This window comes from Hetaerina americana, unplaced genomic scaffold (assembly GCF_022747635.1).
Source record: "Hetaerina americana unplaced genomic scaffold, ioHetAmer1.1.p SCAF_4, whole genome shotgun sequence".
Classification (NCBI taxonomy): domain Eukaryota; kingdom Metazoa; phylum Arthropoda; class Insecta; order Odonata; family Calopterygidae; genus Hetaerina; species Hetaerina americana.
Window position 1 is genome coordinate 76,958,234 of NW_027286985.1, and position 14,851 is coordinate 76,973,084.

The window sequence follows — 14,851 nt, forward strand, 5'->3', positions numbered from 1 at the left end:
GGAACTGAAATCACAGTTAATGTTGCAAATTAGTTTGAATTACTGGATTAAGGCTTAATTTTGTAGAATCTTTCCACAACTTAGAAAAATGCCTTAATAATGACAGCTAAATGTCGAAATCGGTAGTAATGAAATTAAAAATGAGCGGAAAACTACTAATGGGTGTTTGTTTGAATGAATTATCTTTGCCATGTTTATCTCACCTGCACAAATATGTGCGATTGATCGTGTCTATGGAAGAGAGAGAAAAGCAATGAGTGGCATGAGAAAGATATTTCTGCTAGTTACACATGTAAATGTTACGAGCATTAGTCTTCTGTATCACTTGTTTTATTCATGCCCTATTTTGACCAAACTTAAATTAAGTTAGTTCAAGGAGAAAGTTCGTAAATCACAATCCAATTTCCGCAAAACGGCACGAATGTTTGAGGGACGAATCGTTGGAAGGATGTCCCTCAAAGATCGAGACAAGTTTGCGATAAAATCAGTGAAGATCCTTTCTCTCCCTTCCTTCCCTCGCGCCCGCTACGCTATATCCATCCCGTCTTCGTAACTATTGGAATTGAATAGGATGACAAAGGGGCTCAGTGTGCCGCCCAGATGGGTACTTCTCCGTGGTGGGAGGACCAGGTGAGGCCAGCACGGCACCCCTTATTTTTTCATCCTCAAGGTTCCGTCTTCCGTCACATCTGCTCTCGTGATAACGAGCTCAGTCATGCCAAATAGACGCGGACCTCTGCGCAGGTGGGGAGCGGTGGATCCTCTCCTTTCCTAATCCCCCTTTTGCAGGGTCGCGACTCCCGTGGGGTGTCCACTTCGCGTTTTCGGAAAGAGTGTTGGACAGAGGTGAAACCGTAAGTCTTCGACGTATTCGCCCTGGCCATACGCCATATGGCATTTAGTTTCGACCGGTTGGTGCGATGACGATTTTGAAAATGATTCCTCCTAGCTTCCTGTCGGTGGTGGTGGTCTTTGTAACGTGATTGGCCGACGAGCGCCATTTCTGAATCGTCGAAGAAGTTGAATGCTTGACTTCTCGTAGTTCCCACGGCGGCTCTTCAAGAGCGTTCGTAAGGATCCAATGCGACCCGCCGTGGCAAAAAGAAAATACGAGGACATTGAAAAGGAGAACATAGTTAACAATAAGATCGCTTATCGACTTAGAGTAAATTGAAATATCTGTGAAGTACAGGCTCATGGGTCGGCGACCTTTTCTTTCAACCTCGGGAACCATGGGGGCATCGAGTCCTGAAGTTTTAGTGGGCCGCGACACGTATTACACGTAGCTAAGGACGATTAAAAAGAGTCCATGTTGTAATATAAATCCTGGGACATATTGTTCGACGGACCCTATTAGATAAAACCCTTGGGATGTATTTAGATCGAATGGGTTTTCAGTATACATGGACGTTATTCTTAGCGAACTTGTTAGTTAATTCAAGGGTTTTTCCTCGTTCCATTTTATTAATCTGCCATACTCTTAGCCAACGTGTTAGTTCAGTCATTCAGGCATTCTACTTAATAAAGGTTGGCTTTGTGAGGTCCCTAACGACTATTATCGCCTACATATCGCGAAAACTTCCTCTAGTTTGCCCTACATTTTTTTTGTTCATCTCTCCGTAACTTCTGTCTACCTTCATGCTTCCTAAAAAGACTGCTCCCTTCCTGTGCCTCACTTGCTCAACACTTTCCCTTCCATCGCGGCCTTCAACATCCCACAAGCTTTTTATATATCCTCCGTCCACTTTTTGTGCCAACTTGTTGGTCACTTTAAAAATTATTCAAAGCAACGGTAGTTCGTGGAGCATTGGAAAAAAATGTCGGTACTTCGCAGAGGTGATAACGAGAGTGAATCTTGTTGTCGAGAATATTTGGCATTGGAATTTTGGAATCGGAAATTGTTTTCTTTTGGTTGTTAAAATTCGTGAGATGCCCAACCATTTCGTAAATCCGCGAAGGTGGCCACCCTGCGTTTCTAACTCCCACCCCCATTCTCCTTCGCCCGCACTGCAGCGGAAGTGTGTCCGTGAGCGGATTTTCCCACCGCGTTGCTCACCCCCGTTAAGATTCGATCGGAATCAAGGGTGTTCCTCGGAAAAGCAAATAAAAAAATTAAGTGTCCCGAATTATCCACGGTGGTGTGTGCGCGGTCGTTCCAGGAAAACTTCTAAATTAGTGTTTTCCATCCTTCCGTCGTCCGGCTTGGGTTTGTTTGGCACGAACGTAAAGGCAGAATCGCGCAGATGCGCATTTCAAACCCTAGGCGTGCGTAAAACACGCAGTTTTTACGAGTGGAAATCCCGTGTATAGGTGTCGTCAGCAACGAAGCTCGTCGGACGACAGCCAATTGCGTGACATCTAGTGGAGAAAATTAGAAGTAGGCGAACATAATAGGAATTCACGGAAGTGTTCCTCAATGTTTACGGATGAACCATTTTCCCGTGAAGATGGCCCATTCTCTCTTTTACTGATTTATTATTTTTCTGGCATAAACACGCGCAACGACTTTTTGTTGTCTCCTGACGAATTTATCGCGTGGATAGTTGGGTTTTTTATATTTCCGGTAAGTGCACTTTTCTGGCATGACTTATGCCTGCTGTTGGCTTTATATGAGACCGTACATCTAAAACATTGCAAATGCGTGTGTGTTTACCTGCCATGCTGCAAAGAAGGGGTCGAGTTTCCGCGACATGTACTTCTTATCCTCTAGGTCATTGCAGTAGCTAGTTATGGGATTGGCGAGGGAGCTACCTCAGACCCAATGAGGAGGGTAAAATTATTTTTCAATACATACGTAATTGATTTTATATTATAATCCAGAAATAAAGTTTTAATCAAATCAAACTCTGGGATTGCAAAATTGTGAACTATGTTAGTCTGTAGTCGATGCTCTTAGCGCGGATATATTTGGATTGTAACCCCGGGACCGCCAGATCTCCCGCAGTCATCTGTATATTCGAAATTCGAAAATTATCTAAAGGTCTCCCGATTCTTCGTTTTTAGCCTTTCTGTCTCGCACATTCGATTATAGCATCGTCTTAAGGCATGTGCGCTTTATTAGATAGAGCATTAGCTGAGTCATGGTCCTCGAAATTCACAGTATGACGGAGAAGTTTCTGAAAGACCCTCCAAAATGTGTATTTATCTTTCCCACCGGGATTCCAATTCCACTTACTCTCTACCATAGTGCTAAGAAGGAAACGTTTATATATCTTGCTATCTTCAGGTATGTAGATTCATGGTCATGAATCATGTAACGTAAGTTCTACAGGCTACGTTTTTATAAGAATGCAGGAGTAGAAGCTCTGCGTAAGTGTAATGCATGTAGGTAACTTTGTTCTCTTTCGCTATTATTTGGATTAAAAATTTTAATCCCTAAATATTTAAAATTTTTATCTTTGAATAATGGCCTTTGCCATATAGGGTGGCGATTTAAATATATTTCTTGTATTTTTGAAAAATTAACTAACTTCATCGTTCTTAAATTCCGTTACCAATGATAAAATTCTGAGTTTCATCGGGAAATAATAAAGCCAGTGTCCACACTATTGCCACGCTTGATTTAGTTTATGTGAAAGAATGCGATAATTTCGGCCTTACATTTGAGCAATATGTATTGCTTGATATTTCTTCGTAATGATTTCGATGCACGGTATTTCTTGAAAAGTTATAGTTTCGTATTGCCTGGAAGACACAATGGTTTAGCATATTGAAAGTTAAGGTGGAAATTAAAATCAAAAACATATTGAAACTCGCGCTCGAAAGAAATTTTTAGCTCGTTAGCTGTTTAACTCCTTTTTCTAAAAGAAAGTTAGCGCGGTTAAGCCCAGAATTCCTGAACGATGGGCGTGCTCGTGAGCGTCCGCTAATGAGTTCGCTTGACCCCCCAGTGCAGAAGTAAAAAGGGGAGGCAATTTATGGCTCATTTCATCGATCTCCCTGACCTGCAAAGGCAGTTAAATGCGTATTACGCGGGATATTTATGCCGAGAAAGGGCGTCCTATTGAAGATTTGCTGGGCGTGGAAATGGCTAGTCTACAGGGACGCGCGCGGGGACCTCCCCGGGACGCGACACGCGCCCGGAATGAAGCCGAGAGTGGAATGCTACTTCCCTCGCGGCTTGTCCGCGCGTCGAATGTTAATTCAGCGCCCGTCTGCGCGATTATCGCGGTTGCCTCTTACACGTTTCACAATCTGCGAGGAAATTACATCGAAGGAAATTCCGTTCGCGCGGTACGATTAATTGTTTCTATTCCCTCAGATTTTTCTTCCTTGTGTACATTTTACCCTTTTCTGTTGATAAAAAATAAAGAATATCACATTTAATTAAAATACTTAGAAAGACACGCTATACAATAACCGTATACGTAAACCATAAAATTGTGAATCACAAAGAGCGTTACGTCGGATTAGTTATTAACGGAAATCAAAACAGTAAACAGTGGCGATGGCTCTTTTAATTTCCTCAAGCCTTCGATCGGGCCCCTTGAGTGCATTTTATCCCGTTATGAATACTTAAAGAAAATGAAAAAGAACGGTCTGAATGAATGACTTTGGTGCTATATTTAACTGAACTTATAGCTACGGTAACATTTCTCCCGCGGAATGATATTTAAATAACATTTTTGCTTATTTAAAGGTCTCGCGGAAAGTAATAGAAATATATTTTTTCGCTGCAAGATTCATGATAAATGAATAAAATCCACTTCAGCGATGTCTATACCAAATGAGCAAAAACTGATCTGTCTTTTCGTGTTGCATGGATAATTAGATTCTTTTCTCTGCGTCGTACAATCTGCGTGACGACGTCATCCAAATGAAGTGAGAGAAAGAGGAAGTGGGATAGTCATAAGACTATATGTACTATAATTTTTGGGGAAAAAGGCGGACGGCGAAGTAAAAGGGTTTACTCTACCGTTCATGCTTCCATCTTCTTTAATGGTGAATTTAAAACGACATAGGTCTTAAAAGTATTACGGTGCAATTCAACCAATTCCAACCAATCAATGTCTCACAGTTGGATAGCTGAATGTTGTTGAGCTGGAACCATTGGTAGAGAGAGTGGAATCCACAGGAAATTTTTCTCATTCCGATCTGCCAAAATTTAGGCCAATAGGAAATAATTGGGCCTAATAATGATTTTCTATCGTGGGTAATTTATAATTTGTATGTCTTCATTTGCAGTTAAGGTTCTATTATGTGCGTAAAACTTTGTCTGTGCATGCTATTTCTAACCGACATACATGTGCATATGTTATGTTAAAAACGTACCAAAATGATTTACTTTTAATGAAAATGTATCAAGATTTACTTTTCATGATTATTGACTAGAATGGCTGTCAGAGTGGTCGTAGCCAGTTCGGCTATCTAAGGGAGTCCAGGTTGAAACCCTGTTAATAACGTCAGGGTAATCCCAAGCTAAATCAGAGCTTTATGACTTGTTATGCATTAGGATTTTCCGATAAGCCACTGGCAGCATAGGAAAATGATGCATGAGTGTGCATTGCACAAGGGCTTTATACCAAATGAACTGTAATCTCAGTTCTAAAGCCGACCTTTTCGTTCCCGACTGCTTTGAAGGTTGGACACTTCTATCCTCTCTCTCACAGCGTACATTCGGTTCACCAAGGGCTATTCAGTTCGATCCTAAGGTTAATTACAGTCCAGAATTTTAATACCAAAGAGTAAAGAGCTTTTCACTACTCTTTACACAACACTCTTAAATCCTTACTTTTCTTGCAGACGTCTGTGTTAGTTTGAAAAATGAAAACCATAAATTGATCCAGAAAACCTAGAAGGAAATGCGCACCGTTATTTTTCTATTAAATTGCTCTTCCCATTTCCGCCATGCGCTGATATTTTTTTATATTTCATCTCCTCTAACATGAAAAAAACTTGAGCGTGTTTACGTCCGCAGCATTTCCGCCGCGCGTGAAAGTATCAAGTTTGCTCCGCTCATATTTTGGGGATGCACCCGCCTGTAATTACGTTTATTATTAATCTTATTTGCGCCCACTACCCTCGAGCACCCGTGAGATGGATCGCTTGGCACACGGCAGGCAGGTACTCTCGGGTCCGGAAACCGGTATCCCATTTGTTTTCACCCCGAGCGATTAATGGGAGGAATGTGTGCCGTCGGTTTGAAATTTCATTCCGGAACGTGAGTTTATTCCTTTTCCTCAGTTTTATTTTTTTAAGGCCGCCTGTATTAATTTGTCGCCTCGGTTTCGTGTCGCTGGCCGTCGGTGAGCGAAGTTGAACCCTGGATACACAGAGACACGCCTCACTCTCTCTCTCTCTCTCGACACTCAACAACCCTTCCCCACACCGGGGGTCGCGAGTTGAGTGGGAGGGGGTTGGTGTGGGAGGCGAGGCGCGGTCATGCTCCGAGCTGAGCGAGGGTTCCACGCTCACTGGCCGTGAAATGGGGTGGGAGGGTGGTAGTGACGCGTTGGGGGTTGAGATTGTGAGAGAAGGAGGGGTTGGTTGGGGCGAGAGAGAGAGAGGAGTGATGGAAGAGGGAGGCAACTGGGAAAGCAGCGCTCTTCTCGTCGTCGCGTTTGATGGTCGAGATCTGCGGATGTTGAAGGCAGACGCTGCGCAGCTGGGAGGGAAATTAGAGCAAGTGGATTGTTTCATCCACCTCGGAAGCAGTGTGAAATAGTACGGAAGAAGTTCGACGGACGTCGAGAGTCGAATACCTTTTCAGGCGTTTAATTATGAAGAGGTAATCCCTGTGTCCACCCATGAAGGGCTTGGCACTCAAGTGTGGATCACAGAGTTATAATTCTACATGATAACCTACGAGCCACCGGTATGGTGTGTGGCAGATGATGCATCCACCCAAGGCTTACGCTGTACACGAAGAGTTGTGCCCACGTACTGTGTATTTAAGACAGGTAGTTGCATTAAACTTGTCATTTTACACAACGAAAAATATCACATGTCAAAATCGTGGAAAAAAACCATCGGCATTAGTCGAGAAATCATGCTTATGATGAATAAAAGCTCTCTTTAAAATATTGTTCTAGTATGTTAAGTTAGAATAAATTAATTTTCAACTATGAAAGGGAAACAAGTGAATTACATCACCTTCGATAATAGATAATTACTGTCAGAATAGGTGATTCCCACGGCTGCACAGTAAAAGAAAAAAAAAAGTCAAGGAGACACTAATCCTATACTACCCAATGATTCCATTTATGTTCTAGTTGATTTGGATCGTATATTGCGAAAATCAGACCAGAGAACAATTACATCCTTCAAAATATGGTGCTGGAAGTAAATGCTGAAATTATAATGGATAGATGAGGAATGTATAGGCTTATTAAAGGGTTGAAGAGGTAAAGGACATGTAGAACACTGTGCATAGAAGGTGAACCAGAGAGATTTGACACAACTTGAAATCAAGTGCTTATTTTGGATGAAGTTCTGCCTGTCACTTCGTATAGTTGCGTTCAGACCGTAATCCCTGGGACAGGTAACCAGCGTCAAGACGTTTCCTTGCTGCCAGCTTTACAAAGCGATTGCTATGGCATATGGATCCTTGCTTAAATTTGAAAGCTGTGTAAAACTGCCGGTGGCCATTTCGACCTGTTATTTCGTGTATAGTGCAGGAGCTTTACTCACAGCGAAAAATTGTTTTGGATTCTCATCATTTTTTGTTGTTTATATGTATGTATATATGCGTATATATACATATATATGTAACGTGTATATCCATTTTTATGTAATGTGTATATATATATATACTTATGTGTGTATGTATATGTATATAGCGTTTACAGCATTGATTATGAATGCAGAATGCATGGCCCTCATGTTGATAATTTTAATACGATATCATCTACATGAAATTGAAAAATTAACTGAAATCACTATTTTTTGGTTTATTTAGTGTATATTTTATTTAGTTTATGACGTTATTAGCCATTGACACTGCTAAAAAGCGTACCAAAGGCACCGATGTATTGTGCATAACCTTATTTGCTTATTTCATATGGACTCGAGGGAAAATGAAGACTTTGACCTAATTAAAATGATTCAACTGCACTATACTGTCCTGTACACTACACCAATATACACTTGAAAATACCTCTGTATACTATGAATTATATCATATATAATAGTGAGTACTATAAAATGCACTCGGCTAGTACGTGCAAAAGCACAGGGTCACTACACTTCAAGAGTTTTATGGTTGGTTTCATGAGAGGACGTTGGGAAGAGATGACTGCAGTGGAATTCTTTAAATCCTTCCTTTTTCAAAGTTCAGACCCAAGTGAATGAATGCATTTTTCTTCCGGGATTCACCGCGTCACTTGACTCGATGTTCCATCAAGTCAAACGGTGAAATCCCGGAAGAAGAGTGAGCACATTACTTACGTCGCGGAAGACTTCAGAATAAATCTTATTCCTTAAAGCGAGCATTTATCTTAAATTTCATCTTGAAAATGAGCCCAATGATAGGTAAATGGGGTGAATTTATCGTTTTCGAGTGCGAGAAATCGATTTAGCTGGTATCGACATTAAGAATAGTCATATGAGGGGGTTTTGAAATCACTAAAAGAATTTATACGTTTTGTTTTTCTTAAATAAAAAGAGAAATTCCATTGTTGAGGTACTGCAACGAGAAGCATTGTGAAAATCAGATATGAATATAAATTATTAATTTATTATATAGTAAAATAATGTTTGAAAATAAATTATTTTTTCTGTAATTACATAATAAGTGTAATAGTAGAATAAAATTATTGAAATCAAAAGTCCGCCTCAAAGCTTCGTATTCCAATGAATATGTAAAAAAAAGATCGTACATCTTTGTTTCAATCTTGATCCTCAATTTTGTCTTTGGCTTCTATTAAGATATTCATCTAAATTTTGCTGACTGATTATTACGTTGTTCGGAAATAACATAGCAGAGAGAAATAATTTTATGGACGATAAATGCAAAAATTCACTCTAGCCGGATAAAGTTCGTTATCCCAGGCATGTCTATTTCTCAAAGCTACAAATCATTTTACCGGTCAATGTAATTTGGATAAACGGCGTCTGCTGATGGGAATGAATAGTGCAGTTCTTTTTACTTGCCTGCATTACATGCTATTGGAAAATTTAGTACTGGCGATTGAGAATGTTTTCAGAGGACTTTTAAATCGACTGGTAGCTCATATAGGTTACGCTACATCCACATCCCTTAAGCCGCGGTGAAGACGTGTGGCAGTGGGTGTTAGATCACCAACCATTTGAGTAATTATTGACCGATGTGACGTATATTGTTTCCTACTGTTCTAGCATTATTTCATCTCACCTGTATTTATATGGGACCATGTAGTCCAGTGGGTAGAGCGCTGGGCTACAGATCGGAAGGCCCGGCTTCGATTCCCGGTGCCACCTCTGGGTACCTTCAGCTTCAACCAAGCTGTGTTAATTTTCGGTTTCCAGAGCTTCTTGGGAAGCCATTGGCGATTCAGCGAAGGGAACTGACACCCCTACTCTCATGCGTGAACATCACACCCCGTGTAGGGGAAATTACGGGGGATCTAACCCTCACCTATCATATAAACTTTCGAGTTGATTACTGTTGTTTTTTAAAGCGTGTTCATAAGTTCTCGGACCGTACAAATGAGAGGCGCTGGCGTCTTGATCCTCGAAATCCGAAATACGCGTGGAATAAGATGTGGCATGCTTTCCTTGAGCAGTGTTTTTTTCCCTCTCCGTGCCGTGAGATGTCTTCTGATTAACTAAACCTCCTCCGTTCTCTTCTCTGACAGACGACTGCGACCCATCTCGGAGAAGACTGCTTGAGTGCCGGAGTGAAGGTGTGAGCGGAACGGCTGGCCTCCTGCCTTGGCTCCTCGAACTGCCGCCCTCCGCCGCACACGCCCGTGAGTTTCCAGCCCTCCCCATCCCTCCCTCCGCCGCCCCCACCGCTATCTTTCCAGGGGGCAACTCCGGGCTAGTTTTGGAACTCTTCATCCACCCTCCTATCCCCTCCGAAGACATCACCCCCGAGAATGTCAGGGTCTTCGCAAATGAATTTTGCCTCGAGCCCGGTCTGAACTGACTCCAAACAAACTAAGTTTAGTGGCTCTGCCCTGACTACGCGAAATAACCAACAATTATCCATTTACTTCCTAAATGTTAAATATGAAATAACGTTTGAAATATATGTATGAAATAGGTGGGTTGGCCACTAAATTCGGCATTCGTGTGTTTCTCTCTGTTTTCTTTAAATATATATAATAAATATGTATAGAGAAATGTTTATTCGCTACCAACGTACAAAATAATAAATGCGGGCACTCTTTGTGAATACAATTAAATAGCTGTACCGCGTATTGCACTGAGTTCGTATACCTGCCACTGGAGTGATAAGCTTTATTTTTATTCATTTTAAAACATAATTCACATACAGCAGTAGTGCCAATTTACTGTGAAAAATATAACAAACATGAAAGAGAACAAAAGATAATAACATTATAACAATAACAACGAGAACTGACCATGGACCGGGGAAAATTTTATTGAAAGGTGGGATAAAGCTTGGGTGGTGAAATTGTTGCATGATAAATTAAAAGGGTCGACAGTGTGAGGGAGTGAATTTAGAAGGGAGGAGAGGCTAAATAAAGGTGAGCGCTTGGTGATAGATATTTCTAGGAATAGGCAGATGGAGTAGGGAGTGGGTGCGGGTGGATCGAGTTGGTATCCTGAAGTTGAAGAAAGAGAGCAGTTCAGGGCAATCAATAGTCGAGTTTAGGGTGTTGTGGAGGAGTTTTAAATCATCTTTAAGTCTGCAGCTTTGGGGACTAGAAATGGATAAATAAGACAGAACAGCACTTGAGTACATATTGCGGAAATGTGGGACTCTGTGTTTGACTATTTTGGCAAAGAAGTGAGAGATGCAATCGAGGGATTGAAGATTAGTTGGGGATGAGGTGGACCAAATGAAATGCGTCAAGTGTACAAAAACAGCTTGGCATCCATTTCCTCCACCGGTGAGAATTAACACCTACCGTAAATTGAGTGAGACATCCGGTGATGGTGTTATGGCTATGAAAAATGTGCTTTCGTGGGGTCCGAAGGTTTTAAGATGGCCTAATGTTAGTCGGTTCCATTCGGGTCGCTCTTGTATCAGCAATTTTCTCGTGGGAAAAAGGGATCCATGAGAGAAGCGCCCTTGGAAGCCATTAAAAGATGGCGTCGATGTTGTGAAAAACTGTAGGTCTAAAAGGAGATTTTTTGGGATAGAAGGGGAGAGGGAAGGGAAGAGGGATTTTTGGTAATAGAAGTTTCAACATTCTTGTGTGAGTAATTTGTCAGAAGAAAATTAGGTGGCCTTAGAACTTCAACTCACATGATAGATAACGACGGACATTGATTGATTACCGTCGTGATCCGATATACGTAAGGGTGTAACTTGATTCATATCCACTTATGGTATATCGTTTTTTTAAAGAATAGTACCGTAAATAAAATAACACCCTTAGAAATCCATCTGTTAAAGAATGCTGGAAAATGATTATTAAAGGCAAGTCGAACTACGGTCTGAAAATACGAACAGTCGGCATCATATATTTAAAATGTTAACTGTGGAATTATGTAATTTTTCCACATAATACAATATCATATGAAAACAAGTACATTTTGCCATATTTAATTTTGAATTGGTCATATCTTCTGTTTACTCTAAAATCTGAGACGTGGAATACGACGTCAGCTAGCGTCAGCCAGTGAGAAAATATTTCAAAATTCCAATTATTTAGATATTAAAGGGTATAAATTGGGTTAATAAGCATAGAAAGAATTGGTTAATTAAGTTAATCCCAATTTATTCCTCCATTAAATCCTTTCGGCGTTTTCCCGCATTCATTTTTTAGCAATGTCGCGGGTTGCCAAGGCGACGCTTTTCAAATAGTACTATAATTTAGAATCTTTTGTGAAAGTTTTCGCATATTATGAATAGAAAACAAAATTCAAGAATGAAAATGAGAAAGGTCATTAATATTTTCTGTTATGGCAAATCCCTCGAGTTTGTATGACCATTATTTCTAATTCATTTTTGCAAAATAGATAAATCTTTCGAGCGATACAAGGGAACCTTAATTGCACACACTTTAATTGGTATTGAAGTAAATGATGTGGAGTTGAACCTGAGACTAAAATGCGTTCCTACATCATGGAGCAATGGGCGTATGTGTGTGCGCGCGTGAATAAAATTTATATGTGTACATATTCATGCATAAAAATCTGGCACCTTAGCAACGCCCACCGCACGACCTTTTAGCGGCTTCTTAGGCGTTCTGTAGATCCACCCTGTAATCCACCTCAAGGAGATCCTAAGCCACCAGCTATTTGTGCATAATTATGCTCTTAAGCGCAAAAATACCTTTTACCAGTACGTAGTCATGGGCATTCATACACACATACGCCTAGCCTCTAAATTCAAATGTTCATAAGTATTATGTCCCAAGATTAAATGACTTCATGTATTTTGAAAATTTTACCTGATAATTCAGCCAGTATCAATAATGGAAGTTTCTATAGCTTTCCAAGCTAGGTTTCCCGTATTTCCTTTTCCTAAGAAGTGTATTTAACTTAGCCTCTTTTAGACGATACTGGTTATCTACAGTATGGCGGAGTATCGGTTAAGGTAGGTTCTTGATGAACGTATACGAGATCCACTGCTACACTTCGGACCCGCGACTGGCGTGACAATACGCCCTACACTACAAAACAGTATTCTCCAACTCCTCATACTTTTTGCCTCCTAAAATTCCGCCCTGCATGCCGAATATTTTCTTCCACTCATTCCCCCTCCATTAAGGTCATCAACGTTCCATTACCACTTAAAATGTCCTGCATCCCTTTTCCCGACCTCTTTGAATTTCTCCCAACCCTACTGCTACTCTCTCTCTCCTGCCCTATGCTTAGAGATTCTTTGTTTGTTTTTATTTCCGTCAATTTAATCTTTTTACATCCTACTCTTGATTCTAATTTCTAAACCGTCCATTAGATTATCCTATTTGCCTTTAACGACCAATTGTGGTAAGTGTTGAAAAAATGTAATTTTGATGTGTCATGATTGTCATTCATTGATTTACGATTATCTACTTTAAAAACCAATTCACGCAACAGTCTATTGCAAAGATTTTGTTCACCATTTCATTATCCTATCCGGGCCTATCGAACCAAACTTCAGGTTTGTGCTTTGGTGTTTTGGCATCCATTAACGTCGAAAGATATGGCTGAAGCACGATACGTAAAAGATCGCAACAAGATTTGTAAAAGATGCAAGACAATATTGGCAATCTTTCTGGAATGCCGTGTTGTTAAATGCTGTAGGAGCCGGTAATTTCAAGGGAAGCTTTGTTCAAAACACCGAATCGGTTGGTGTTTTGCGTGGTTCAAGGAATTCAACAGCATAGGATATGCCGGTGCTCAAGGAATATGTCGTACATTCTTTTCAACGAAAGTCCTATTTGAAGCCAGATTCTCTTTCAGTTTCAGGTGAAAATGACATTCGTTATCTTCTTGCTATCGTAGAATTTTCACGTAGCACACTGATATTCATTATCGAAATTTCCGATGGTTACCATTTATTCGATTAGAATAAGCTTCTGGTCATTAATCTCGGTAAGAACGGAATAATATCTCAATTAAGAGATAGATCAGTGGCATTAAATTAGATACTCTTTAATTGATGCATAAATTATCCAATCAGCCATCGGATTATCCACGTAAATGGCGCATTTGATATTTGGATTGAAATGATAAATTGATAGCTGTTTTAGCTCAGATTCATGAACGATTTCCCCTTCACATTTCGCAACCGTTTTTTTGCATATCTTCATTAATTTCTTTCATATTTTGAAGGATTTTATTTTAATGTGGAATTGGAATATTTCATCGATTATAATTACTAACGCGTCACATTTCAATTTTTTTCCACTGATAGGTAGAAATTTTATATGTATTTGTATGAGTGTCAATTTTAATTTTAATTATACATTATTTTATCATATATACACGTGTGTGTGGGTGTTTGTATGCGTATACACACCTGCATTCACATTCCCTGCAATCATATTATCATTCAGGGTTTGGGTAATCCTTTGAAAAACCCTCTTCATACATTTGGCTGCGATTGCCGACAGCTGTTACCTTTCGAGGCGGTTTGGCCTTTAGAAGTGATAAAATATTACATAATAATGTTCTCCCAGAGGTCCCCTGACGTTCTTGATTTACTCATTCTCGCATTTCTCTGCCTACTCCGAAGTTCGTATGTTGCGAAACGAGAGATCTATTACCGAAGGTACATATTATTTCTTCTTTCCCATTGTAAGTGCTTCGCGGGAGCCGTTAGGCATTGCGGACACTCATTATTTTCCGATTTCGCCAGGAGACGTTAAGTTCTTATCTCTCGAATTGCTCACTTTACGATATCCTTGTGGCTCTAAGTTATAATGGATGTAATCCATAAGAAATTTACTCCTCATGCTGCAACATCCGGCTTCAGTATGGTGGTTTTTCAGCTGCTTCTCTGGTGTGGTACGTGATTTTTGCGAATAAGTTTTGCCTTTCCTTCCCTGGTAAGGGAAAATTCCGGGTTTGCACATCCGGAGGAAATTCTATATTTTATTGAGAAAAGCCGATGAGAATCAAAGAGTCGACCGAAACTGATTTGTTGCCACCCATTAAAAATAAATCAACGCACTCACTAAAAATCGTACAATGAAAGGCGTCTCGGAGTTTTAAAGAATTTACGAATGAAATTCCTCGTATTTTTTGCAGTTTGTTGGCGTGTCGAAAATAACCAGATTGAGAAAGGCATTGTATTCTTTATGGTTCC

At 40.3% G+C, this 14,851-nt stretch overlaps 1 protein-coding gene across 1 annotated transcript in view; it reads left to right on the forward strand.

Annotated features, from left to right (window-relative positions):
• Positions 1 to 14,851, forward strand: part of LOC139692623 (E3 ubiquitin-protein ligase HECW2-like) — a 172,927-nt gene that overhangs the window by 105,481 nt on the left and 52,595 nt on the right. Inside the window, exon 2 of the mRNA XM_071590916.1 lies at positions 9,774 to 9,887. Coding sequence (XP_071447017.1) covers positions 9,774 to 9,887 — 114 coding nt within the window. The remainder of the gene's footprint in view (positions 1 to 9,773; positions 9,888 to 14,851) is intronic.